The 27,496-nt window shown below is 42.3% G+C and overlaps 1 protein-coding gene across 3 annotated transcripts in view; it reads left to right on the top strand.

Moving 5' to 3' along the window:
• LOC130282749 (peptidyl-prolyl cis-trans isomerase F, mitochondrial) overlaps positions 1-27,005 on the top strand; it is a 63,105-nt gene extending 36,100 nt beyond the window's left edge. Inside the window, exons 1-6 of one of the 3 annotated variants that reach the window (XM_056531368.1) lie at positions 9,637-9,895; positions 16,720-16,750; positions 18,809-18,897; positions 20,952-21,048; positions 21,379-21,454; positions 26,616-27,003. In XM_056531368.1, the coding sequence (XP_056387343.1) occupies positions 9,740-9,895; positions 16,720-16,750; positions 18,809-18,897; positions 20,952-21,048; positions 21,379-21,454; positions 26,616-26,751 (585 nt within the window). In that variant the 5' untranslated portion in view covers positions 9,637-9,739 and the 3' untranslated portion in view covers positions 26,752-27,003. Of the gene's footprint in view, positions 1-9,636; positions 9,896-16,533; positions 16,623-16,719; positions 16,751-18,808; positions 18,898-20,951; positions 21,049-21,378; positions 21,455-26,615 lie in introns of those variants that run through there. The other 2 variants (XM_056531369.1, XM_056531370.1) reach the window with 2 other exon arrangements.
• Positions 27,006-27,496: the final 491 nt, after the last annotated feature.

Raw genomic sequence — 27,496 nt, forward strand, 5'->3', positions numbered from 1 at the left:
GCAGGGTGCTCGAACTTTTGCAGACGCCATTTTTTTGTTTTCTGTTATTTTGAAAGTGTAAATTATGGAAATAAAATCTAACTTTTGTTGACATATTATAAGAATGTCTAATCTGTCATTTGATGCCTTTTGGAGATTTTTCTATCTTTCCTAGGCTTCTTTATGCACATTAATACAAATTTTTACCTGGTGTGCCCAAACTTTTTATCCCCAGTGAATGTAGGGCAAAATTTTAAAAAATATGGAATTGCACAAATTGAAGGGCAATCATTTTTTGGGAGTTCAAAATACAAAAATAGTAGTGCCATCTGTCCCGGTGGCACGGGAGAAATGTAGGAGGGGTGATAGTATCCGGTGCAGGGGGTCAGAGATGATGGCTGGGAAGCAGCGTGTGGCAGTGCTGTGAAGCCTAGTGATCGTAGCAGCATATGGCAGCTCTGGAGGTATCCTCTCTACCCCAACCACACGGGGAGCAGGTAAGAGGGTAGGTGAGGACCGGCAATGCAGTAACGATTGTGTCAAGATGTAGCTTCTTCTATGTCAGTTAACACTCATTCTACCTATACGGTATCAAAATCTACATCTGAGAGAAACTTCATTCCCTTCAATAGCATATGTTCTGTGGCTTCATGGAATTCTTACCCCACTTGCATTAGCCATTTTAGTGTTTTCACATGAAAAAATTGAATTAAATATTTAAAAAATGTGAGTGGTGTACCTAATTATGTGAGATACCGTATATTCAGTCATGGCCGTAAATGTTTGCACCCCTGAAATTTTTCGAAAACAGAAGTATTTTTCACAGAAAAGGATTACAGTAACACATGTTTTGCTATACACAAGTTTATTACCTTTGTGTGTATTGGAACTAAACCAAAAAAGGGAGGGAAAAAAAGCAAATTGGACATAATGTCACAACAAACTCCAAAAATGGGCTGGACAAAATTATTGCTTGTTTAAACTCACCAGGGGCAAGGAACAGGTGTAGGTAATATAAAAATCAGACCTGAAAGCAGATAAAAAGGAGAGAAGTTCAGTTAGTATTTGCATTTTCTGTGTGTTCCGCAATGAGCATGGACAACAGAAAGAGGAGAAGAGAGCTTTATGAGGACTTGAGAATCAAAATAGGGGAAAAATATCAACAATCTCAAGGTTTCAAGTCCATCTCCAGAGATCTAGATTTACCTTTGTCCGCAGTGCGAAACACTATCAAGAAGTTTGCAACCCATGGCACTGTAGCTAATCTCCCTGGGCATGGATGAAAGAGAAAAATTGATAAAAGGAGTCAACGCAGGATAGTCCGGAAGGTGGATAAGCAGTCCCAAACAAGTTCCAAAAATATTCAAGCTGTCCTGCAGGCTCAGAGAGCATCAGTGTCAGCGCAAACTATTCATCAACATTTAAATGAAATGAAACGCTATGGCAGGAGACCCAGGAGGACCCCACTGCTGACACAGAGACATAAAAAAGCAAGACAAAATTTTGCCAAAATGAACTTGAGTAAGCCAAAATCCCTCTGGGAAAAAGTCTTTTGGACAGATGAAACCAAGATAGAGCTTTTTGGTAAAGCACATCATTCTACTGTTTACCAAAAACGAAATGAGGCCTACAAAGAAAAGAACACAGTACCTACAGTGAAATATGGTGGAGGTTCAATGATGTTTTGGGGTTGTTTTGCTGCCTCTGGCACTGGGTGCCTTGAATGTGTACAAGGCATCATGAAATCTGAGAATTACCAACGGATTTTATGTCGCACTGTACAGCCCAGTGTCAAAAAGCTGGGTTTGCATCCGAGAATTTGGGTCTTCCAGCAGGACAATTACCCTGAACATAAGTCAAAACGCACCCAGAAATGGATGGCAAAAAAGCGCTGGAGAGTTCTGAAGTGGCAGCAATGAGTCCAGATCTAAATCCCATAAAACACCTGTGGAGAGATCTTAAAATTGCTGATGGGAAAAGGTGCCCTTCCAATATGAGAGACCTGGAGCAGTTTGCAAAGGAAGAGTGGTCCAACATTCCGGCTGAGAGGTGTAAGAAGCTTATTGATGGTTATAGAAAGCGACTGATTATAGTTATTTTTTCCAAAGGGTGTGCAGCCAAATTTTAAGTTAACCCCTTAAGGACCGAGGGTTTTTCCGTTTTTGAATTATCGTTTTTTCCTCCTTGCCTTTAAAAAATCAAAGCTCTTTCAATTTTGCGCCTAAAAATCCATATGATGGCTTATTTATTGCGCTACCAATTCTACTTTGTAATGACATCAGTCATTTTGCCCAAAAATCTACGTCGAAATGAAAAAGAAAAATCATTGTGAGACAAAATTGAAAAACCCCCCGCTGTTTTGTAACTTTTGGGGGCTTCCGTGTCTAGGTAGTACATTTTTCGATAAAAAGGCCACCTTATTTTTATTCTGTAGGTCCATACGATTAAAATGATATCCTACTTATATAGGTTTGATTTTGTCGTACTTCTGGAAAAAATCATAACTACATGCAGGAAAATTAATACGTTTAAAATTGTCGTCTTCTGACCCCTATAACTTTTTTATTTTTCCGCGTATGGGGCGGTATGAGGGCTAATTTTTTGCATAGGGTTTGGGGTGGACATATTTTTTAGTTTTGGCTATGCTCTGGGATCATGCTCATCAATCTGGGAACATATCCTGTTTTATAATTTTATGTCCCACTCTACCTCTTGTTAGTAATTTACCCCATGTAAAAGCTCAAGGCCCCTGACTGCGCTCCTGCTCTTCCGAGACCTGGTGTGCATCCGCAGAACTTTTTACGCCCAGATATGAGGTAGGTCCTTACTCCAAAGAAATGTATTTACAAATTCACGGTGACATTTTCTCCTAATACCACTTGTGAAAATGAAAACCACAGCATTTTAGTGCACAAAATCTAATTTTTCCTTTTCACATCCCACTTTAATGAACATTTATTAAACACCTGTGGGGTGTTAAGGCTCACTGTACACCTTGTTACATTCCTTAAGGGGTGTAGTTTCCAAAATAGTATGCCATGTGTTTTTTTTTTTGCTGTTCTGGCACCATAGGGGCTTTCTAAATGCGAAAAAACGCCATTTTGTAAATTTTGGGGGCTTCTGTTTCTATGCAGTACATTTTTCAGTAAAAATGACAACTGATCTTTATTCTGTAGGTCCATACGATTAAAATGATACCCTACTTTTTTTTATGGGAAAAGGGGGGTGATTTGAACTTTTATTAGGGAAGGGGTTAAATGACCTTTGTTAACTTTTTTTTTGCAGTGCTATAGCTCCCATAGGGACCTATAATACTGCACACACTGATCTCCTATGCTGATCCCTGCAGAGCCATAGATCTGTAGTTCAGGCTTGGATTTTATTTCGATGTCCCGATCAGCCCGACTGAGCTGCCGGGAAGCATTTACTTTCCTTTTCAGACGCGGCAGTCAACTTTGATCGCCGCGTCTGAAGGGTTAACAGCGCGCAGCACAACGATCGGTGCCACATGCTGTTATCCCAGGGTCCCGGCTATGATTAGCAGCCGGGACCGACCCAGTGTGATGCGGGGTCACGGTGTGACCCCGTTTTTAACACCGGGAGCGGGCTCAGGACGTACAGGTACATCCTAAGTCCTTAAGGGGTTAAATGTGACATGTCCCCCAAAAACCATTTCAGAAAAACTCACTCACCAAAATCCCATTGTCGCTCCTTCCCTTCTGAGCCCTCTACTGCGCCCGCCGAACACTTGACATACACATATGAGGTATTTCCTTACTCTAGAGAAATTGGGTTACAAATTTTGAGAGGAATTTTCTCTTTTTACCCCTTGTAAAAATTCAAAAACTGGGTCTACAAGAGCATTCGAGTGTAAAAAATGAAGATTTTGAATTTTCTCCTTTTTCTTCCACTTTGCTGCTATTCCTGTGAAACAACTAAAGGGTTAACAAACTTACTGAATGTCATTTTTAATACTTTGAGGGGTGCAGTTTTTTAATGGAGTCATTTGTGGGGTATTTCTAATGTGAAGGCCCTTCAAATCCACTTCAAACCTGAACTGTTCCATGAAAATTTCAGATTTAGAAAATTTTGTGGAAAATTGCTGAATTTTGAAGCCCTCTGATGTCTTACAAAAGTAAAAACATGGTAACTTTATGATGCAAACATAAAGTAGACATATTGTATTTGTGAATCAAAATATAATTTATTTGGAATGTCTATTTTCCTCACAAGCAGAGAGCTTCAAAGTAAGAAAAATGCTAAATTTTCAATTTTTTCATCAAATTTTGGAATTTTTCACCAAGAAATGATGCAAGTATCGACAAAATTTTACCACTAACATAAAGTAGAATATGTCACGAAAAAACAATCTCAGAATCAGAATGAGAAGTAAAAGCATCCCAGAGTTATTAATGCTTAAAGTGACAGTGGTCAGATGTGCGAAAAACGCTCTGGTCCTACAGTGAAAATTGAATTGGTCCTTAAGGGGTTAAGGCCATATTTTAGGCCTCTTCTAAAAATTTAAGAAGCACCCTGATTGGGTGCGATGGGCAAGTGGTTATCCTTTTCTCTGAACAGGTTTGATAAATCTCCCCCATAGTCTTTACATAACACATTCTACTCATTCTAATCTGATGTAGGAAAATTCACTCTAGCACAGAGCATCACATTACAGAAGTTCAGCACCATTAGGAGGGATGTCTGTTGACAAATCTGACTAGTTCCAATGCCAGGTCAACAGAAGACTGGATTTAGCTCTTGTATGATGTAACTCAAATACATGATAAGTAAATCAAGCATCTTGAAGAGGTGTCAAATGGAGACACCCCTTACCTTATACCCTATAATAGAGAGTTTGAAAAGTTATACCTACATTTATTAGCTTATAAGGGGGTTAAAAAGAGGTCCATCTTCATTATAGGGTTCTAGGTTCGGTCAAACAAGACATCAAAGCCTGTTGCTTGTTTGTTTTTCCACCCATGTCATTTCAATGCTTTTGGGCCTATTCACACACACTGTTACAAAATAAATGGGACATATCAGATAGGCCGCCTCTCTCCATGAGCCCATAACAGGTGCTTGGTCTGCCTCTATGGTATGTACGTTGTTACGCCGAGCGCTCCGGGTCCCTGCTCCTCCCTGGAGCGCTCGCGGCGTTCACCTCCATGCAGTGCCCCGGTCAGACCCGCTGACCGGGAGCGTTGCATTAGTGTATCCGCGGCTCGCATCCCAATCCCTGCACATGTCCCGTCCTCCGTCGGCTCAGTCCCGGCGCCTTGCGGCCCCGCTCCCTAGGGCGCGCGCACGCCGGCTCTCTGAGATTTAAAGGGCCAGTGCGCCATTGATTGGCGCCTGGCCCAATCAGTACATTCACCTGTGTCCTCATTATAAAAACCCACTTCCCCTTCCTGGTATCCTGGATCTTGTTGCCTCAGTGCCAGTGAAAGCATTCCTGTGTATGTTCCAAGCCAGTGTTCCAGACCCTCTGCCGTTGCCCCTGACTACGATCCTTGCTGCCTGCCATGATCTTCTGCTACGTCCGACCTTGCTCTTGCCTTGTCCCGCGCCTGTCTTAGCCGTCAGCTGGGGTTGAGTCGCTATCGAGTGGAACGACCTGGGGGTTACGTGCCGCTGCAAGTCCATCCCGCTTTGCGGCGGGCTCTGGTGAAAACCAGTAACCCCTTAGACTCCGTTCCCCTGGTACGGCCCACGTCATAACCCCACTGACACAGAGGATCCACCACCAGTATCCTCACTGCATACTCATCCGGATCCTGACATACGTCCTTGGTGTACACTGATCTTTCTTCTGCAAGTTTACCAAAAAGCTTGTGCTGCTGTGAATGACCGTGTTTTTTGTACTTGTTTCTAAACCAGTTGTTAGTTTTATGTTTGCACAATTAATTTATTTTTTGATTTCCTCAAATAGAAGAAAACCAAGTAGAAATGCATCACACAATATTAAATGAGAACTCCAGAATATAAAAATTGTCCCCCATACTGCCGGCAGTAAAAAAAATAAAGATGTACATACCTTCCTCCGCTCCCCCGGGGCCTCCGGTAACCAGCTCCGGTCTCTGCCCCATCCACTTCCTGGATGCCGGTGGTCTGCGAGTCATACTGCGCTCAGCCAATCACCGGCCGCAGTGAAGTCCGACTCGGCCGGCGATAGGCTGAGCAGCAGTGTGAGAACGCTTCACGACACAAAATTCTTCACTACACCGACACATGCTGCTGGGGCCGAAAACGTCACACTGCCGCTCAGCCTATCGCTGGCCGAGTCGGGACCTCGCTGCGGCCGGTGATTGACTGAGCGCAGTATGACTCGCCCACCACCAGCAACCAGGAAGAGGATCGCGGCCGAGACCGGAACCGGTTACCGGAGGCCCCGGGGGGAGCGGAGGAAGGTATGTACATCTTTATATTTTTTACTGCCGGCAGTATGGGGGACAATTTTTATATTCTGGAGTTCTCCTTTAATTGCTATTGAGAAACAATACAGAGTAACAATGAATCTTCTGTATATGTGCTAACTAGTGGTGGTAGAAATGTACCAAATGTACTTGATCGACTTATGAAATGTGTGACAGACAAGAAAGAAATGTTACAGTATATCTGAATTGTTATGACTCCTAATGTCCTATGACTTAATGACGTGTACAATGTGTCATGTGATTATATCACTACCTATGACACATTGTTATGTACATTATGTGATCCATACATTAAGTGCACAGTGAACAGTAACGTAATGTGTAAAAGTGATAGGCCATGTTTACACAAAAAAAACTATTTTATTTATGGCTGTTTTTTAAGCTTCTTACGGAAAAGACTATCAATTTTTTTTTGCGACCCTTTATCCGTAATCTGCTGAAAAAGGGCCTTAAATAAAAACTTAACCCCTTAAGGACCAAACCAATTTTGACCTTAAGGACTAGGGCATTCTTTGCAAATCTGACCTGTGTCACTTTATACAATAATAACTCTGGGAGGGTTTTTACCTAACATTTGATTCTGAGACAGTTTTTCGTGATACATTCTACTTTTAGGTAGTGTTCATTTTATGCCAATACTTGCATAATTTCTTTCTGAAAAATCCCAAAATTTTATGAAAAATTTGAACATTTTGCATTTTTCTTTGAAACTCTCTGCTTGTAAGGAAATGGACATGTCATATAAATTATATATTGATTCACATAAACAATATGTATACTTTATGTTTGCATCATAAAGTTGACATGTTTTATGTTTTTACTTTTTGATTAGAAGAAAACCAAGGAGAAATGCATCACACAATATTAAAGGAGAACTCCAGAATATAAAAATTGTCCCCCATTCTGCCGGCAGTAAAAAAAATAAAGATGTACATACCTTCCTCCGCTCCCCCGGGGCCTCCGGTAACCGTCTCCGGTCTCTGCCGCGATCCACTTCCTGGTTGCCGGTGGTCGGCGAGTCATACTGCGCAATAGGCTGAGCGACAGTGTGAGAACGCTTCAGGACACAAAATTCTTCACTACAGAAAATGTCACACTGCCGCTCTGCCTTTGCATCATAAAGTTGACATGTTTTTACTTTTTGAAGACATTAGAAGGCTTCTAAGTAAAGCAGCAATTTTTCAAATTATCATGAAAATTTCAAACTTAGAATTTTTCAGGGACCAGTTCAGTTTTAGGGTTCAGTTTCATTATGAAAATGACATTCAGAAAAATGTTTACCCTTTAGGTTTTTCACAGGAATAGAAGCAAAGTGGAGGCCAAAAATCTAAATCTCAATTTTTTACACAAACATGTTCTTGTAGCCCCATTTGTCTGATTTTTACAAGGGGTAAAGGAGAAAAAGTATTGGAATACCCCATATGTGGATGACAGTGATCTGCGGGTGCACTACAGGGCTCGAAAGAGAAGGAGCGACATTTGGCTTTTGGAGAGCGAATTTTGCTGAAATTATTTTCGGGGGCATCTCGAATTTAGGAAGCCCCCATGATGCCAGTACAGCAAAAAAAAAAAAAAAAATTAAATAAATAAAAAAGCACACTATTTGGGAAACTACATCCCTCAAGAAACGTAACACCCGCAGGTGTTTGACAACTTATCGTTAAACTTGGACATGAAAATGAAAAATGTAATTTTTTATTTTCACAGACCACTGTTCCTAAAATCTGTCAGGCAGCTGTGGGGTGTAAATGCTCACTGTACCCCTTGTTACTTTCCTTGAAGTTTGTAGTTTCCAAAATAGGGTCACACATGGGTGTTTTTTCTTTTTAGCGTTTATGTCGGAACCGCTGCAACTATCAGCCATTCCAATGCAAGTCACCAATTTAGGCCTCAAATGTACATGGTGCTCTCTCACTCCTGAGCCCTGTTGTGTGCCCGCAGAGCACTTTACGTCCACATATGTGTTACAAATTTTTGGGTCTTTTTTATCTTTTACCTCTTGAAAATGAAAAGTAAGGGGCAACACCAGCATATTATAGTGTAGCCCCCAACTTTTCCTTTTCATAAGGGGTAAAAGGAGAAAAAGCCCCCTAAAATTTGTAACACAATTTCTCCCGAGTACGGAAATACCCCATATGTGGCCCTAAACTGTTGCCTTGAAATACGACAGGGCTCCGAAGTGAGAGAGCGCCATGCGCATTTAAGGCCTAAATGATCGATTTGCATAGGGGCCGACCCAGATGCAAACATGGCATTTGCCTTCTTCACCAAAAATATGTGCATGCTGGGAGTTGTAGTTGCTTAACTACAACTACCAGCATGCACAGACAGCTAAAGGGCATGATGGGAGTTGTAATGGTGTGCCTCCAGCTGTTGCATAACTACAACTCCCGGCATGCCCTTTCATTTATTTAACTGTAGTTGTATAATGTTTACTAAAATCACTAAGAAAACTTTTGCTGTTAGACCCCCCCAGGCCCGCATTGACAATCTTTCAGGTTGGGCCGATTCCTGGTGGGCCAGTCAGTATCTTTACTCCTTGGGGACGGAGGGCATACCTATACGCCCTCAGCCCACTCCCTTTCTATAACCTGGGGCCACGCCGCGGCCCCGCATCATAACGAGTCGGGCCCGGCCTCTAACAACAGCCGGGACCCGTGGCTAATAGCGCGTGGCACTGATGGCGGTGCCGCGCGCTATTAATCCTTTAGACGCGGCGTTCAAAGTGAAAGTAAAGCACTTCCAGTTAGCTCAGGGGGCTGTTCGGGATTGCCGCAATGAAATCGGCAGATAAGAGCCATTTTGGGCCATTTAGTCTGTCCAATATAGATGTAATTGATAAGATGTAGATTAAACAACGCAATTGTACAGTAATATAAGGGGCCGTAACATATCATCTTGGTGTCCTGACCTTATCTGTTCCAAAACTGTGGTTGTCCGGGAATAATGGGAGTTGTAGTTTTGTAACAGCAGTAGGGCCACAGGTTAGAGAGCACAGCTGTACACAATAGACCCAGACTGAACTGGACCTCGGATAATTGAAGATGTAGTTGTGCAACAGAGGGAGAGCGACAGTTTGGGGAATAAGTAGAAAGAAATGTGATGAATTCTGTCAGTCAGGAATTTCCTATCCAGCACGTTCAGACACTACAGGACGTCCCGGACACCGGACAGCAGGACATAGCGGTCACGTGTCTCACGGTCGCCACACTGTACATTTCTGTCGCCTCTGTCCCCTGCAGTGTCGCGGCCGGCCGCTGGTGTCGCTGTGCGCAGAGTATATATCTCCCGCCCGGCACTGCCAAACTAATCACATAACCTGCACCATGCTGTCGTGCTCCAGCCGTACTCTGCTGAGGATCTGCCGGCCCGGGCCCCTCACCTCCATAAGAACATTGCATTGTGGCCCTAATAAAGAAAACCCTGTGGTCTACTTGGATGTAGTAGCAGACAACCAGCCGCTGGGGCGCATTGTGCTGGAGGTAAGTGTGCGGTGTGTGCCGGGGACAGCCTGCACTTGTCACCTGGAGAGGGGGCTGGACAGGTCAGGGTAGAGGATGTCCTGTAGCGCCCCCTATGTGTAGCAGTGAATGACCTGTTGTCCTTGGCCGGTGCAGGCTGCAGTGATGTCTGTTCTTCTATCTTCCCTGTTATTGTTTATTGTTCTAGAAGTGAATGACACAGAGCAGCAATACCAGGCACCACCTGTATACAAGAATGGCGCTGTTTTTATAAAAGAGCTGACGTTCTTTTCTAATTCTGTACAACCCCAGGATCATACACCAATGGACTCCAACCTTCAGCTCTCCAACAGTGGCTTCTGTCACAGCATGCTGAGAGATTTAGTCTTGGTTTACAGAATGACCCAATGGACTCATTTGCTGATTCTTAGGCTAAGTTTCTCTTGTTTTTTTTTCTCTTGGTTTTTTTCCCTGCATATTATTGTGTGGAAAAAAAAATGCCAGAAAAAACGCCAGTGCAATTTCTTGCGTCTGAAGTTTTTTCTGGCGTTTTTGCATTTGAGTGGAAATTGCATTTTTGACCCCTTTGATGAAAAAATGTATTTAACAAAATTTAGATTTTTTATGACAAAATTTGAATTCATTTTTAAACAGTGATCAATTTATGTGGGCGGGCAGGGCACTAAAAATGTAGCCGACAATAATAAAAATGTAGTGTGTGTTTCACTTTTTTTAGGTAGTACTACTACTCCCAGCATGGGACACACTGTTTCATGATGGGAGTAGTAGTACCTGTACTAATACGGTGGTCCCTCAACATATGATGGTAATCCGTTCCAAACGGACCATCGTTTGTTGAAACCATCGTTTGTTGAGGGGTCTGTGCAATGTAAAGTATAGGACAGTGGTCTACAACCTGCGGACCTCCAGATGTTGTAAAACTACAACACCCAGCATGCCCTGTGGTTATACACACGTGTACCCGCCGCTCCGGACAGTCATCGCTTGTCATTGCTGCCCTGGATGTCATCTTCCATCGCTGTCGCCGCGTCCCTGGGGTGTCCCCGCTGCTCCGGCAAGTCCTCTGCTTCCCCGGCATCCTCGCTCTCCGTCGCCGCCATCATGTTGCTACGCACACCGCTCCTATTGGATGACGGGACGGCGTGCGCAGCGACGTGATGACGACGATGGAGAGCACTGACAATGCAGAGGATCCCGAAGAGGATGCGCCGGAGCCCCGAGGGCAGGTAAGTGATCGTCCCCGGACCACAAGGGGCACCGTAAATGGCTATCCGGTGGCAGCTGAATCAGTCTGCGCTGCCGGATAGCCGTTTATGCGATGGCCCCGACATACAAAAGCATCGTATGTTGATGCTGCCTTCAACATGCGATGGCCTCTGAGAGGCCATCGCATGTTGAAATTATCGTAGGTCGGGGGGTCACTCCTGACACCCGCATCAATCGTCCATAATATAGCGAAGATGCGGAGCAGCTCTATACAGCGCTCGCATCTCTGCTCTGTACTTCGGCCAGTGATGTGATTAGAACATCGCTCAGTCATATTTTCTACCCAGAGTGGTGATTGGCCGGATGGTTGTAGCCAATCCCCACTCTCAGAGGGAAATATGAATGAGTGATGTTCTATTCACATCACTGGCCGGAGTATAGTGCAGAGATGCGGAGCGCAGGAGAAAGCCGCTCCGCATCTCAGGGATGAAGGATGACCTGCCTGCCACATAAATTGATCCCTGTTTAAAGATTAATTAAAATTTCGTTATAATTAAAATAAATTTCGTTAAATACAATTTTTTTCATTACTAATGTTCCTTTTTAAATATTTTTTTTAATGGTACGCTACAACATTTTTACAAAAAAGGTATCTCCATCACTTTTTTGGATCGCCAAAGTCCAAAAAAGAATAAAAACCACCTGCAAAAATGCCACAGTTAAAACCCACATATCGTTTTCTTGGTGTTTTTTTTACTTCCATAGACTTCTATGGGAGAAAAACGCCACGATTTCAGGGAGAAAAACGCCATAGACTCAACATGCTGCGATTTTGCAAAACTGCAAAGGAGCTAAAAAAAGCCAAAAAAGACCAAAAGGATAAAAAAAACAAACCCTGCCAAACTGAAAAACGCATAGTGGAATATTTTTTTGTTGTTGAGATTTCTCATTGATTGACAGCTAACATCTGGCTGCAGCGTTTTTTGACCAAAAAAAATGCCATGCGCTAGCATTGGCGTTTTTCTTGGCATTTTCCCCCCAAAAAACAAGTGGAAACTTAGCCTTCTAACTTTGTCGCGGTGTTGGTTAGAACCTCGCCACCAATAGAGGCAGAGAGGAACTTTCTTGGGATCAGGGAGTAGACATTTTATTGTTTTACACATATTCCCCAGATATCCCTTTTAGGTCCCTTCACATATGTCGTCTGGCGGCATTTCCCTGTATCAAAAACTGATTGTAGACATGATCCCATGTAGACAGTTCCCGTTAATTTGGCGTCTCAAGTTGGACACCAGACGGTGTAACATGCCACATGGGCGCCGGGCAGGAGAACGAATGCTGCGTGCACAACTAATGAACGCCGGATCCTAAACAACTGATGACAACTAGCGCACTTTTGTCTTCAGTTGTACATCAGGTGCGGCGAGTTTTGGCTGGGTTCTCTGAGCCGGACATATGTGAACCCAGCCTTAGACTGAACTCCATGCCAGCTTTCAGGTGCCACAGGTTTCATCTATAATTCACGCCAGGTTTTGACATCCATTCTAGGAAATCTTCTGCAGATCCCATAATAAATTCCCCTAGTACAATGATCCCTCAACTTACAATGGCCTCAACATACAATAGTTTCAACATACGATGGTCTTTTCTGGACCATTGTAACTTGAAACCAGACTCAACATACAATGCTATGGAATCTGCGAAACGTGTCAATGGCTGGAAGAACCGACCAATCAGAATGGACATTCACTGGTAAAACCCCTGTATTCCTAAAGTGCATGCACTGACTGGTGTCTGGTAGCGCCCCCTACAGTACAGGGAGGTATTACATGTTCTGTACTACTTTTAACCTATGCCACGATTAGCTGCTCCTTTGGACACCAGGTGAGGGCGGCTCCATTTTCCTTTTTTTTAGGACATTGGGGGACATGTATCATTATTTGTGTACGGTAGAAGCATTTTACCCCTTTTACCGAATTCTAAATTATGCGAATTCTAAATTTATCAATCAAGTGCAATGAGCTTCATAAATTGCGGGTAAATATAGTAATCTCCTAAATCCACTCTTTGGAAAATAGAATAGATGATTTAGAGCATCTTGCTACGTTAAGTCCAAGATGGCTTATATTTGCGCAAAAAAAAAAACAGCTCTTGCGGCAAAATTTTTGGTGTAAAGAAAAAGTACGCAGTTAATAAATCCATGCGTACTATAGATGTCACTCCAAGGTACCCTGATTCGGCCACATCTGGAGGACATGCTCTACCAAAACGTGCGCAAAAAAATGCGCAAAAAAAAGGGCTTGCGCAAAAAAATACACACAAAACAGGGCTAAAATCTTTGATAAATGTCCCCCATTGTGTGTACTGTACCGGACCCCAAAGAAGCTCCTGTCCTCTACATAGACCAGTGTTTCCCAACGAGGATGCCTTCAGCTGTTGCAAAACTACAACTTCCAGCATGCCCGGACAGCCGAAGGCTGTCCGGGCATGCTGGGAGTTGTAGTTTTGCAACAGCTGGAGGCACCCTGGTTTGGGAAACACTGAAATAGACAGTGATTTACAGCTCCCAGCAGATCTTTCTTACTTTTTATATGTAAGGATTTGCTTTATCTATATTAGTTCTCTACTTATTTTTGTTTTAATCCTCACTTTTTCCTATTTTTGGATGAGATTTTGGGGTTTTAGAACCAATTACCAGGTTTCCATAGAGTTCTGGTCTCAACATACGATGGTTTCAACATACAATGGTCGTCCTGGAACCAATTAATATTGTAACTTGAGGGACTACTGTAGTTGGTGTCGTTTGGGCACTAGCTGAGGGTGATAGATATGTTATGTATTACATACATAGATGTCTATGGCGGTTGTATTTGTCCCCAATCGCATGCAAGGTGACCTTAGTGCCCGTTCAGTGTTCTGACCTAATCAAAAGACGACTGCCAAGTGGAAAGTGTATTGCTGGCAGATCCGTAATGTTTGCTGATGGGAGCAGCCCCAGTTTACCCATTGTGTGTTCACTAGTCACATGGTGTGGGCTGCTGCCCCATTACTTTGTGTATTCTCAGGGCTCCTTGTTTGTGACGCGTTTCTTCCTATATTATAAGGATGCAGGGAATGTGTCGGCAGTAAATGCGGTACAGGTCTGCTAGATAAGCTGTAATAACGGACATATTATAGCAGATTTGTCACTTCTGTGTTGTCTTTCTAGTCCTGTTAATCTGGCAGCTATGTAATGATGCACATAGTGTCATTAGTCAGTTAAGGTAACATCTATGTGAAGCATTCCACTAAGTGCGCTTCATGCAGTGGTGACGTATAAGGGATCAGCATTTGGTAGACACACATGTCATAGAGAAGACTATATGGGGAGATGCTGGATTTTACTACCAATGTGTAAAAATATTCTCAGGTTCACAGAGTTGGTCGACTTCACTTCTGCGTTTTTATGTAGAACACCTGTTAGTGTTTTACCCTCTAAATAGAATATTATTATAGTGGATGTGGTTAAAGGGGTACTCCGGTGACTCCTCTTCTGAACATTGTAGTGCGCCCGTAGAGCACTTGACGTCCACACATGGGGTATTTACATACTCCGAAGAGGTGGGGTTACAAATTTTGGGGGGCATTTTCTCCTATTACCCCTGGTAAAAAAAAGTAAAATTTGGAGGAAAACCAGTATTTTAGTGAAAAAAAAAAAAATATATATATATATAATAATTTCATTTACACATCCAACTTTAAAGGGGTACTCCACTGGAAAACTTTTTTTCCTAAATCAACTGGTGCCAGAAAGTTAAACAGATTTGTAAATGACTTCTATTAAAAAATCTGAATCCTTCCAGTAGTTATTAGCTGCTGAATACTACAGAGAAGATTATTTTCTTTTTGGAGCACAGAGCTCTCTGCTGACATCACGAGCACAGTGCTCTCTGCTGACATCTCTGTCCATTTTAGGAACTGTCTGGAGTAGGAGAAAATCGCCATAGAAAACATATGCTGCTCTGGACAGAGATGTCAGCAGAGAGCACTGTGCTTGTGATGTCAGCAGAGAGCTCTGTGTTCCAAAAAGAAAAGAATTTCCTCTGTAGTATTCAGCAGCTAATAAGTACTGGAAGGATTAAGATTTTTTTTAATAGAAGTTATTTACAAGTCTGTTTAACTTTCTGGCACCAGTTGATTAAAAAAATAAAAAAAAATAAAAGTTTTCCACCGGAGTACCCCTTTAAGCTTTCTTTTCTGTTGTCTGCTTTTTTATTGTTTATTTATTATGATTATTATTATTTACTATTCCTGTTTCTGGGAGAGCTGGGTGGAAACTACTATACAGCTTTTTTATGGATTGCTACAGTAGCAAGCAGAAAAAATGTCTAGTTATATAAAGGTATGTTCACACAGGCAGAATCTGCACCCAAGTGAAGCACTGCACCATAGCATTGTCTGAGCCGCTGTCAGTGCAGGGAGGCTTTGATTGGACGCTACAGAGAAGCAAGCATATGGAAAAGAAATGGAATTGGACTACTTTTTCTCATTGTTTCCCTCCTACCCTTGAAGTCAATGGAAGCAGGGTATTTTATAAAGTGACACCACATGGTTTTCAAAACCACTGCATGGCTAGAGAATAGCCTTTCAGGATTTAAGGAGAGCTGAGTAACCATATTCTAGGGAAGCTGTTATGGTGGCTGTATCTTTCCCAGAAATAGCAGCATAACACAGAATTTAGTAACACATGCCAGTTTAGGCTTGGTCTTGGAGAGGTTCCATGATAGGTGTGTGTGACACTTACTAAGCTTATTTGTCTGCTCAGGTCAGAGATTCGGTTTCTCTGGAATCCTTTAGATTCTATCTTGTGCAGTCCAACCTGTTGGGTTTATACATTTTCCATAGAAATTCTCATCAGGCTATTTAAGTATGAATTTCTTGGGTTTGGGTGGTTGTTCTGTCTTGACCGTATAGTGTGCCCAGCCATGATGCCATTCTAGTAGCCCTGTATGTCCATGTGGCCGTGTTTGTTAGTGTCATTTCTCACAGCCACTGCTGTATGGATCAGAAGTCTCGTTCCCTATAAATCTTAGAATTTCTTGGATGTATAGGAAAAGTGACTTCTGATCTGCACAGCAGTAGCTGTGAGAATTGGACAGTAACCAACATGGGCAAGCTCCATCTCTATGCATACAGATCTACACACAACTATAGAATGTGAATACAGTTCTTTTTTCCCCCCCTGTTGAGGTGAATCTACTGTACGTCACATATTGGTTTTGTCATGGACCTTACTTCCATCCCAGCTTGTCCTCACAGTAAATATTATGCAGGAGTCACCCATAGGTTCCTGTCATTTGTCTACGTATATTGTCGTCCATCCCTAGAGATCACCAGACAGAACTGTATTCTCTGTCCTATACTGCACTATGCAGGAAGTTGTTGGACGGGAAGTCATGTTCTGACATGTAGCTACATTTCATTGCTGTCAGCTCAAAACCAGGAACAAAACATAGCCGTCTGTACAGTGATGCAACCACAGGTTCTGTAGAATAACTGGCTGGGCATTACGTTTTGTGGCATTAATCTGCATTGTGAAAATTCACTTATCAGTTATTTCTTTCTTTTTATTCTTGCAGCTGAAAGCAGATGTGGTGCCAAAAACTGCTGGTAAGTTTGATCTTTGGTCTAATAGAAATCTGTCCTGTCATGTAGTATGGTGCTGCCTAGAGCAGACAATAGCTTAGTCCTTTAAAGGAAACCTGTCAGGCCCCTGGGGCCTCAAACACCTGCCCTGGGACCTGCCAGGTCAGAAGATCACCATACCAACACTGTTCCCCTCAGCTCTCTGCGATGGTGCAGAAAGCCGAAAGTCAACTTAATTTATGGCAGCCATTGCTGGTTTTACAGTCACGCTTGCAGGGCCCCCTCCTGCCAATCAGGCTTGATTAAAGGGCTTCTCCCAACACTTTGGCTGTCAATCCCTTATGTCTGAGTTGGAGGGAGCACGGCAAGCTAAAGAGAACTGTTCTGACTATATAACCTAGCACGACGGCAGATCGTTTAGAAGAACCAAGTTGGACCACTGTTCTTCTGACCCGTCAGGTCCCAGGGCCAGTATGTGAAGTCGTAGGGACCTGGCAGGTTCCCTTTAAGCTAAAGGGATTGTCCCATCCCATACTCTTTTTTTTTAATTGATAGCTGCCACAGTAATCATCTGATTGCCCATTTCCTGAGACTCCCTGGTATGCCTAGGGTATATAGACAGGGGCTGTCTGATGGCACAACCGCTTTTAAGCTGTGACTGGTATTCACTTTAATTATTACATTAGGAGGGGTGTATAATATCAGATTATTAGAATTTGCGCTCCTCTTTACAGAGTGAACCATTGGCCGCCACGCCCCCTCCCATAGACTTGCATTGAGGGTGCGGGCGTGACATAACGAGGTGGCGGGGCTGTGACGTCACGATCCACTGGTCCCTGCATCGCCAGTCATCAGGCACGGAGTGAAGCTTTGTGTTAAGACTCGGACTGATCAGTAGAAAGTGCATGCTTGGCATGTTCTCTGCCGCCTTTGTCATGTGACTGAGACGGTCTCATAATATAAGTCTTTGGAACCACTTCGTTCACATGGACACAGAGCTTGTTCTACTGATCGGTTGGGGGCTGAACACTAATAGCCCGACAAATAAAAATAAAAACTTTTGAAATGTCAAAACAGGTACACTTTTAGAGAAAACCATTGTAAAGGGAACTTCTAAAAGTTAAGAGCCCCCAATGTATCCCACTGAAAACTTAAAGCTATATTATTGCCTTGGCTGGGGAAAACATGCCAACTGGTGGCAGATATTTCAGTCTGCCATAATTATGTGCTGACATGGCATTATTTATTTATTTATTTTTACTTAAATGGGTACTCCAGTGAAAAACTATTTTTTTTTAAATCAACTGGTGCCAGAAAGTTAAACAGATTTGTAAATTACTTCTATTAAAAAAATCTTAATCCTTCCTGTACTTATTAGCTGCTGAATACTACAGCGGAAATTATTTTCTTTTTGAAACACAGAACTGTCTGCTGACATCACTAGCACAGTGCTCTCTGCTGAGATCTCTGTCCATTTTATGAACTGTACAGAACCGCATATGTTTGCTATGGGGATTTCCTTTTACCCTGGATAGTTCCTAAAATGGACAGAGATGTCAGCAGAGAGCACTGTGCTCATGATGTCAGCAGACAGCTCTGTGTTTCAAATGGAGAAAAAAATTCCACTGTAGTATTCATCAGCTAATAAGTACAGGAAGGATTAAGATTTTTTAATAGAAGTAATTTACAAATCTATTTAACTTTCTGGCACCAGTTGATTTAAAAAAAAAAAAGTACCCCTTTAATAATGATATAACTATGGATAATAGAATAAATCAACGTTCTATATACTATATTGGAGTCACAAAGGGATTTTTCCCCTGGTATGGGGTAATTGGCAACAGCCTTATGGGGGATTTTTGCCTTTCTCTGTATAAACACAGTATATAAAGGTGGAACTTGATGGACTCTTATTTTTTATTTTTTTTTCTCAACCCAAAATCCTACTATGTAGTTTGCTTTCAGGGCAGTGCTAATTTGTTGAACAACATGAGGTGAAAAAAACCTCTGATCAATAAAACTGATATTCCACTGATCTTAGAGGCGAAATAATACCTTAGCTTTATTTTATTTATTTTCTAGAAAACTTTCGGGTCCTGTGCACTGGTGAGAAGGGCTTTGGTTATAAGGGCTCCACTTTTCACAGAATAATTCCCAGCTTCATGTGTCAGGTATGTATCCAGTCTAATTTGTGTTTGTTTTTTGTAGTTTGGTAAGACACAGGTTTGCTTCACCACTTGACCATGTAAGTGATGTACACATTGCCATTTCTGCAGGGTTTTTGGGGACCACCATTGCCATAGTGCTGGTGTGGCAAAGGTTTTAGTGAGTGAGTAATGCTTATTTTTATTTTATGTTTTCTGTTTTTAGGCAACTTTGTTAAAATTCCGGACAACCCCTTTAAACTTACCGGACCTTTAGTTCTCAGGCTAAGTTCTTAAACCCTTTTTGAATATTGGTGCTATGTTCTTGATGCGCCAGTCCTGTAAAAATACCTTGTCATTATGGAATCCCAAGAACATGTCAAAAGTATTTATCCATCAGGGTCAGTGTTCAAACCTTGACTGATGACTAAAACGAGCAGGGGGATAGGTGCTTGGCCTATCGCTTCTCTCTCCGCTCTGTGTCTTCATCGAACACCTGAACGGCCCAATAGACTTACCTTATGAGTCTGTCTAGGTGATGTGACATACAGCCGGAAGAGAACGCACTAAACAAGCACTTGTGGCTTCTTCTCGTGATCAATCCTTGTCTGAGCACAACGTGTTGTCTTGTTTTTGTTTTTTTTGCCAGTGCACATATAAATATTAGATTGAATTGTATATACACACACAGTAAATGCGTTAAAACTAAGTGTCATAGCTTTAACTTAATTTAAGTAATTAGGAGAAATTAATTATAGAGGGCGGTGAGGGGAAAGCTCAAATATGTGCACGCCTTTGTGTTTTAAAGGGAATTCACCAATATGACAGGTATACAATTTGTTCTAATATTTAATTTGGCACTGTCAAAAAAAACAAGACAAAACGCTGTGTTCAGACAATGAGTGAAAAAGCCGGAAGTGCTTATCATATCCCCTAGACAGACTCATAAGGTAAGTCTATGGGGCCGTTCAGGTCTTATATGTAGACACTAAAATTGTCTCACAAAAAGTCTGTCACTTCCCCTGTGACTTTTGTGCGACTTTTGCTATAGATAATATCTGAAAGTGAACTACTGTTTGCAGTGCTTTAGACTAGTATTATGCAGTGGGCACTGATTCATTATCTGCAACTTTTCTCTGAAAGTCTCTAAAAAGTCTTAGGCTAAGTTTCCACTTGGTTATTTCTTGGCGTTTTGCCCCAAAAAAGGCCAAAACGGCCCCCATGGTGTTTTTTCATTGAAAAAACGCTGCGGCCAGATGTTAGCTGTAAATCAATGAAAAAACACAAAATTATTTTTCCACTTTGCGTTTTTCAGTTTGTCCCTTTTTTTTTGTGGGGGGGGGGGGGGGGGAGGCGCTTTTCAGCTCCTTGGTGGTTTTGCACAGTCACAGCACGTTGAGCCTATGGCGTCCCCCCCCCCGTCCCCCCCCCAAAATCGTGGTGTTTTTGTAATGTATAAAATAGAGGAAAAAAAAGTAAACACACACACACTTTATAAAAAATTTATAACAAATTATAAAAAATAAAACGTTATAAAAAATAAAAATGTTGTTATATAAATTTTTTCCCATCCCTCCTGGAAAGCAGTCTAAAGAGGTAGCATGGGCATAGGAGCCGGTTAATTCATCAAGTAGCATGTGACATTTGATGAATATTGCACGGGAAGTTCAAAAACAAGGAGACATTTTATTACTAAAATTGGATAAAAAGGAGAGAAGAATTGATGAATGCCCCTCTTAGACCCCAACGGACAAATACTTTTGACATGTTCCTGGGATTCTATAATGACAATGACAAGGTATGTTCTACAGGACTGGCACATCAAGAACCTGGTACCAATATCCAAAAAGGGTTTAAGAAGTGATCCTGAGAACTAAAGGCCTGTAAGTTTAAAGTGGTTGTCCAGGATTTTAAGAAAGTTGCATAAAAACAGAAAACATTATAAAATATTTGTGTATGAGCTCCACAAATAATAAACACTAGTACTTTTTCATACAGTGGTATTTCCAATATCAATCGTAGTCTTAGATAATTTGATTTAGCTATCAAAGAAGTAACCTGTGCTTTTTTTTTTTTAACAGGGTGGAGACTTCACTAATCACAATGGCACTGGTGGCAAATCGATATATGGAAGCCGTTTCCCCGATGAGAACTTCTCACTTAAACACACTGGACCAGGTAAGTGGCCATCAATATAGATATCCATGTTAGATATCCAAGTCTAACATCTAGTCTTCTGGTTACCAATCACCACACTAACCTGGTAACATGTAGTTGCTCGCTTCATAGACTGCCGCTGATGGCTGTAACCATAATCAATACTTGGCCTCCATGGGGTAATTCCGGTGCATACGGTAAACTGACAGAGATAATGTAGTGTAAAATAATCTGACATATATGTATTCATAGCAAAATCATGGTAATGCATTTCTGCATTGTCTGGTTTGACCTTTTTAAAGCAGTAATACCATGTGGTGTTTTAATAGGATTGTGTTTCCCCTCCTATAGGTATCCTCTCAATGGCTAATGCCGGGCCAAACACAAATGGTTCTCAATTCTTTATCTGCACTGCAAAAACAGAATGGTGAGTATAGTTTATTTCTGTTAGTCATACAGCATCGCAACAACTTTTAAAGGGAACCTAAGGAGATTCATGCTCCCTTGACAATGGGCAGTAAAAAATCCCAGCACAGCAACTTTAACCCCTTAAGGACACATGACGTTCTCATACGTCTCCATTTCCGAGTCCTTAAGGACACATGACGTATGAGAACGTCATGTGTTTTACCGGCCCCCCGCAACCATCTGGAGCGGAGCCGGTCCCCGATGCCTGCTGAAATCGTTCAGCAGGCATCGGGGCATATCGCCCAGGGGGGTCATTATGACCCCCCATGTCGGCGATGGCCGCAGATCGCTGGACAATTCAGTCCAGCGATCTGCGGCGGATTCCGGGTCAATCGGGTCTCCAGTGACCCGGTGACCCGGAATTATTGGCTGATCGGGGCCGTCAGAGACGGCCCCGAACAGCCAGAGGCAGCAGGGGTGAGGTGGCACTGGTGCCACCTCACGATCGCCCTGATTCGTCGGCCGGATTACCGGCCGACCAATCAGGGCGCCTGCTGCGGGTGTCACTCCCGCAACCCGCTCCGCCCCTCTTCCGGAGGACGTGAGCGGGTGCGGGACGTGCACCCCGGGTGCTGGGGACCCCGATCCCCGGCGCCCCTGTTGGGATCGGGGCCCCAGGAGCAGCGGCGGCGGCGGAGACGACGAGGGACTGACCTGTGCGGCGAGGATCGTTGGAGGTGAGTGACAGCCTCCTGCTGTTGCTTAGCAACAGCTCCCAGCATGCAAAAAGGGCATGCTGGGAGCTGTAGTTATGCAACAGCAGGAGGCAGACCACCACAACTCCCAGCATGCCCTTATGGGCATGCTGGGACTTGTAGTTTTGCAACAGCTGGAGGCACATTCTTTCTATGGAAAAGTGCACCTTCAGCTGTTGTGTAACTACAACTCCCAGCTTGCACAATCAGCTAAAGTGCATGCTGGGAGTTGTAGTGGTGCATCTGGTGGTTGCATAACTACAACTCCCAGCATGCCCGTTGGCTGTCGGTGACTGCTGAGAGTTGTAGTTTTGCAACAGCTGAAGGCACACTGAGTTAAGTAGCAAACCAGTGTGTCTCCAGCTGTTGCATAACTACAATCCCCAGCCAAAGTAGTATGCCTCCAGCTGTTGCATAACTACAACACCCAGCATGCCCTTCCGCTGTCCGTACATGCTGGGGGTTGTAGCTTTTGCAACAGCTGAAGGCACACTGGTTGCAAAACACTGAGTTTGTTACCAAACTCGGTGTTTCACAACCTGTGTGTCTCCAGCTGTTGCAAAACTACAACTCCCAGCATCCACTGATAGACCGTACATGCTGGGAGTTGTAGTTTTGCAACAGCTGGATGTCCCCCCCCCCCCCCCCCCCCCCAATGTGAACGTACAGGGTACACTCACATGGGCGGAGGATTACAGTAAGTATCCGGCTGCAAGTTTGAGGTGCGGCAAAATTTCTGCCGCAGCTCAAACTGCCAGCGAGAAACGACTGTGAACCCCCCGCCCGTGCGACTGTACCCTAAAAACACTACACTACACTAACACAAAATAAAATAAAAAGTAAAAAACACTACATATACACATACCCCTACACAGCCCCCCTCCCCAATAAAAATGAAAAATGTCTGGTACGCCACTGTTTCCAAAACGGAGCCTCCAGCGGTTGCAAAACTACAACTCCCAGCATGCACTGATAGACCGTACATGCTGGGAGTTGTAGTTTTGCAACAGCTGGATGTTCCCCCCCCCAATGTGAACGTACAGGGTACACTCACATGGGCGGAGGATTAAAGTAAGTATCCGGCTGCAAGTTTGAGCTGCGTCAAATTTTCTGCCGTAGCTCAAACTGCCAGCGAGAAACTACTGTGAACCCCCCGCCCGTGTGACTGTACCCTAAAAACACTACACTACACTAACACAAAATAAAATAAAAAGTAAAAAACACTACATATACACATACCCCTACACAGCCCCCCTCCCCAATAAAAATGAAAAACGTCTGGTACGCCACTGTTTCCAAAACGGAGCCTCCAGCTGTTGCAAAACAACTACTCCCAGTATTGCCAGATAGCCACTGACTGTCCAGGCATGCTGGGAGTTTTACAACAGCTGGAGGCACCCTGTTTGGGAATCACTGGCGTAGAATTCCCCTATGTCCACCCCTATGGAATCCCTAATTTAGGCCTCAAATGCGTATGGCGTTCTCACTTTGGAGCGCTGTCGTATTTCAAGGCAACAGTTTAGGGCCACATATGGGGTATCGCCGTACTCGGGAGAAATTGGGCTTCAAATTTTGGGGGGTATTTTCTGCTATTACCCTTTTAAAAAATGTAAAATTTTTGGGAAAACAAGCATTTTAGGTAAAAAAAAATATATATTTTTTTACATATGCAAAAGTCGTGAAACACCTGTAGGGTATTAAGGTTCAAATTACCCCTTGTTACGTTCCCCGAGGGGTCTAGTTTCCAAAATGGTATGCCATGTGTTTTTTTTTTGCTGTCCTGGCACCATAGGGGCTTCCTAAATGCGGCATGCCCCCAGAGCAAAATTCGCTTTCAAAAAGCCAAATGTGACTCCTTCTCTTCTGAGACCTGTAGTGCGCCAGCAGAGCACTTTTCACACCCATATGGGGTGTTTTCTGAATCGGGAGAAATTGGGCTTCAAATTTTGGGGGGTATTTTCTGCTATAACCCTTTTTAAAATTGTAAAAATTTTGGGAAGCCAAGCATTTTAGGTAAAAAAAATATATATTTTTTTACATATGCAAAAGTCGTGAAACACCTGTAAGGTATTAAGGTTCACATTACCCCTTGTTACGTTCCCCGAGGGGTCTAGTTTCCAAAATGGTATGCCATGTGGGCTTTTTTTGCTGTCCTGGCACCATGGGGGCTTCCTAAATGCGGCATGCCCCCAGAGCAAAATTTGCTTTCAAAAAGCCAAATGTTACTCCTTCTCTTCTGAGACCTGTAGTGCGCCAGCAGATCACTTTTCACCCCCATATGGGGTGTTTTCTGAATCGGGAGAAATTGGGCTTCAAATTTTGGGGGGTATTTTCCGCTATTACCCTTTTTAAAAATGTAAACATTTTGGGAAAACAAGTATTTTAGGTAAAAAAAAATTATTTTTTCTTACATATGCAAAAGTCGCGAAACACCTGTAGGGCATTAAGGTTCACGTTACCCCTTGTTACGTTCCCCGAGGGGTCTAGTTTCCAAAATGGTATGCCATGTGGTTTTTTTTTGCTGTTCTGGCACCATAGGGGCTTCCTAAATGCGGCATGCCCCCAGAGCAAAATTTGCTTTCAAAAAGCCAAATGTGACTCCTTCTCTTCTGAGACCTGTAGTGCACCAGCAGAGCACTTTTCACCCCCATGCGAGGTGTTTTCTGTATCGGGAGAAATTGGGCTTCAAATTTTGGGGGGTATTTTCTGCTATTACCCTTTTTAAAAATGTAAAATTTTTGGGAAACCAAGCATTTTAGGTAAAAAAAAAATATATTTTTTTTACATATGCAAAAGTCGTGAATCACCTGTAGGATATTAAGGTTCACTTTACCCCTTGTTACGTTCCCTGAGGGGTCTAGTTTCCAAAATGGTATGCCATGTGTTTTTTTTTTTCTGTCCTGGCACCATAGGGGCTTCCTAAATGCGGCATGCCCCCCAAAAACCATTTGTCGCTCCTTCCCTTCTGAGCCCTCTACTGCGCCCGCTGAACAAATAACATAGACATATGAGGTATGTGCTTACTCGAGAGAAATTGGGTTTCAAATACAAGTAAAAATTTTCTCCTTTTTACCCCTTACAAAAATTCAAAAATTGGGTCTACAAGAACATGCGAGTGTAAAAAATGAAGATTTTGAATTTTCTCCTTCACTTTGCTGCTATTCCTGTGAAACACCTAAAGGGTTAATACACTTACTGAATGTTTTATTGAATACTTTAGGGGGTGTAGTTTTTATAATGGGGTCTTTTATGGGGTATTTCTAATATGAAGACCCTTCAAATCCACTTCAAAACTGAACTGGTCCCTGAAAAATAGTGAGTTTGAAAATTTTGTGAAAAATTTCAAAATTGCTACTGAACTTTGAAGCCCTCTGGTGTCTTCCAAAAGTAAAAACTCATAAATTTTATGATGCAAACATAAAGTAGACATATTGTATATGTGAACCCAAAAAAAATATATTTTGAATATCCATTTTCCTTACAAGCAGAGAGCTTCAAAGTTAGAAAAATGCAAAATTTTCATTTTTTTCATCAAATTTTGGGATTTTTCACCAAGAAAGGATGCAAGTTACCATAAAATTTTACCACTAAGTTAAAGTAGAATATGTCACGAAAAAACAATCTCGGAATCAGAATGATAACTAAAAGCATTCCAGAGTTATTAATGTTTAAAGTGACAGTGGTCAGAATTGCAAAAAACGCTCCGGTCCTTAAGGTATAAAATGGCCTGGTCCTTAAGGGGTTATGAATTACCTGGAAACGGCAAGAAAAGCTACAGGGTAGTTTTTTGCCATCTTCTTTCCTCCTGACAGGTCTCTCAGTATACTCAGATAAGACAGCTGTTTGTAATGAGGGAGTCAAGACAAGAACCCATTGATATTACTTAAAGGGGTGTTCTGGTCAATGTGTTTTATAGTGGTGCCCAGGGAGGTGGGAAATTTAAGGGGGGGGGGGGGGGGGGGTTGGAGAAACAACACACACTTGCTTTTCCTGTTACCTGTCGTCACAAGGTTTGCAGAGCTTTAGTCTCTTTTGCAGCAGGTTTCCAGGTTTGTAGGCCATGGGGATTTTCATTTTTATTTCATGTGACACTTCAATTCAGTTTGTTGTTTATAGCTGTCCATACACCTGAGATTCCCACAACACACACTTTTCAATGAAGGGAAATATTTTTTGTATGGCTAAAATACAGTCTATATTTGTGTGAAATTAGACCTTTTTCGAATTTCTTTTCCATTTGGTCTGGAACAGAAAACCGATAATAAGTTTGCTATTACAGCACCCATATAGGTTGATAAACTCTGGGAGTTGAATGACAACTTGACACAGAAAACCCTTAAGAAATCCCCAACACATTAGTCTTTTTAATCTTTCTTTTAAAGGAAAGTGCTTTATAAATAATATCTTCTGTATGTGTCATTCCAGGCTGGATGGTAAACACGTAGTTTTTGGACATGTTAAGGATGGTCTTGAGGTTGTAAGAAAAATAGAAGCTTTCGGCAGTAAGAATGGACGTCCTTCAAAAAGAATAGTTATAACAGACTGTGGAGAACTCGATTGAAGGGCCATAACCACCGTTCACATGGATCACTTTGTAGCTGTGAATTTCTGGACACCTAACCTAAATAACATAAGTTATTTTACGTGAAATGTATTCATGACAATAAATGGGGTTAACTAGGTAAAATAAGAACTTGGTGGTGTGCCACTTTACTGAGCCTGTAATATGTTACATTTTAATTGTTAAAGTGGCTAGAAAGAGTAAGAATGTGAAGTTACTGGACTAAATTATATATATATATATATATATATATATATATATATATATATATAATCTATCTGAATACAGGACACTAAAATGCCTTGATGAATTTAGACTTAAACCTTTGAATATGCACCTTGAAGCTTTGAATATGTTTTCAATGACTGACTTATCTGTGAATTTCTTCATTTCACTAACTGTATTCTGTGTCTGGATTATAATATCATTCTAATGGGCTTCACATTTTCACTTGTTGGATGTAGGTTCATTATTGCGTAGGTGTTATATCTCACATTATAATTCTTATCTCTATGGTGGCTATACTACTATTTCTTTGATGCTACCCCCTGAAAGGTAGTGCTAAATGATTTCACTGAGATTTCCTCTTAACCTAGAAACATGCCCGGCAATACCAGGATTAAATGGAGACAGGAGCAATGACTTCATGCATTGACTTTTCTGCATTAGAGGGGCCTATAGGTCTTTATTGTCCACTTTTGTTCCGCGCTGTGCATATGGACTGTGTGTAATGTCCTTAAAGCTT

The sequence above is a fragment of the Hyla sarda genome, chromosome 7 (assembly GCF_029499605.1).
Source record: "Hyla sarda isolate aHylSar1 chromosome 7, aHylSar1.hap1, whole genome shotgun sequence".
In the NCBI taxonomy this organism is placed as follows: Eukaryota; Metazoa; Chordata; class Amphibia; order Anura; family Hylidae; genus Hyla; species Hyla sarda.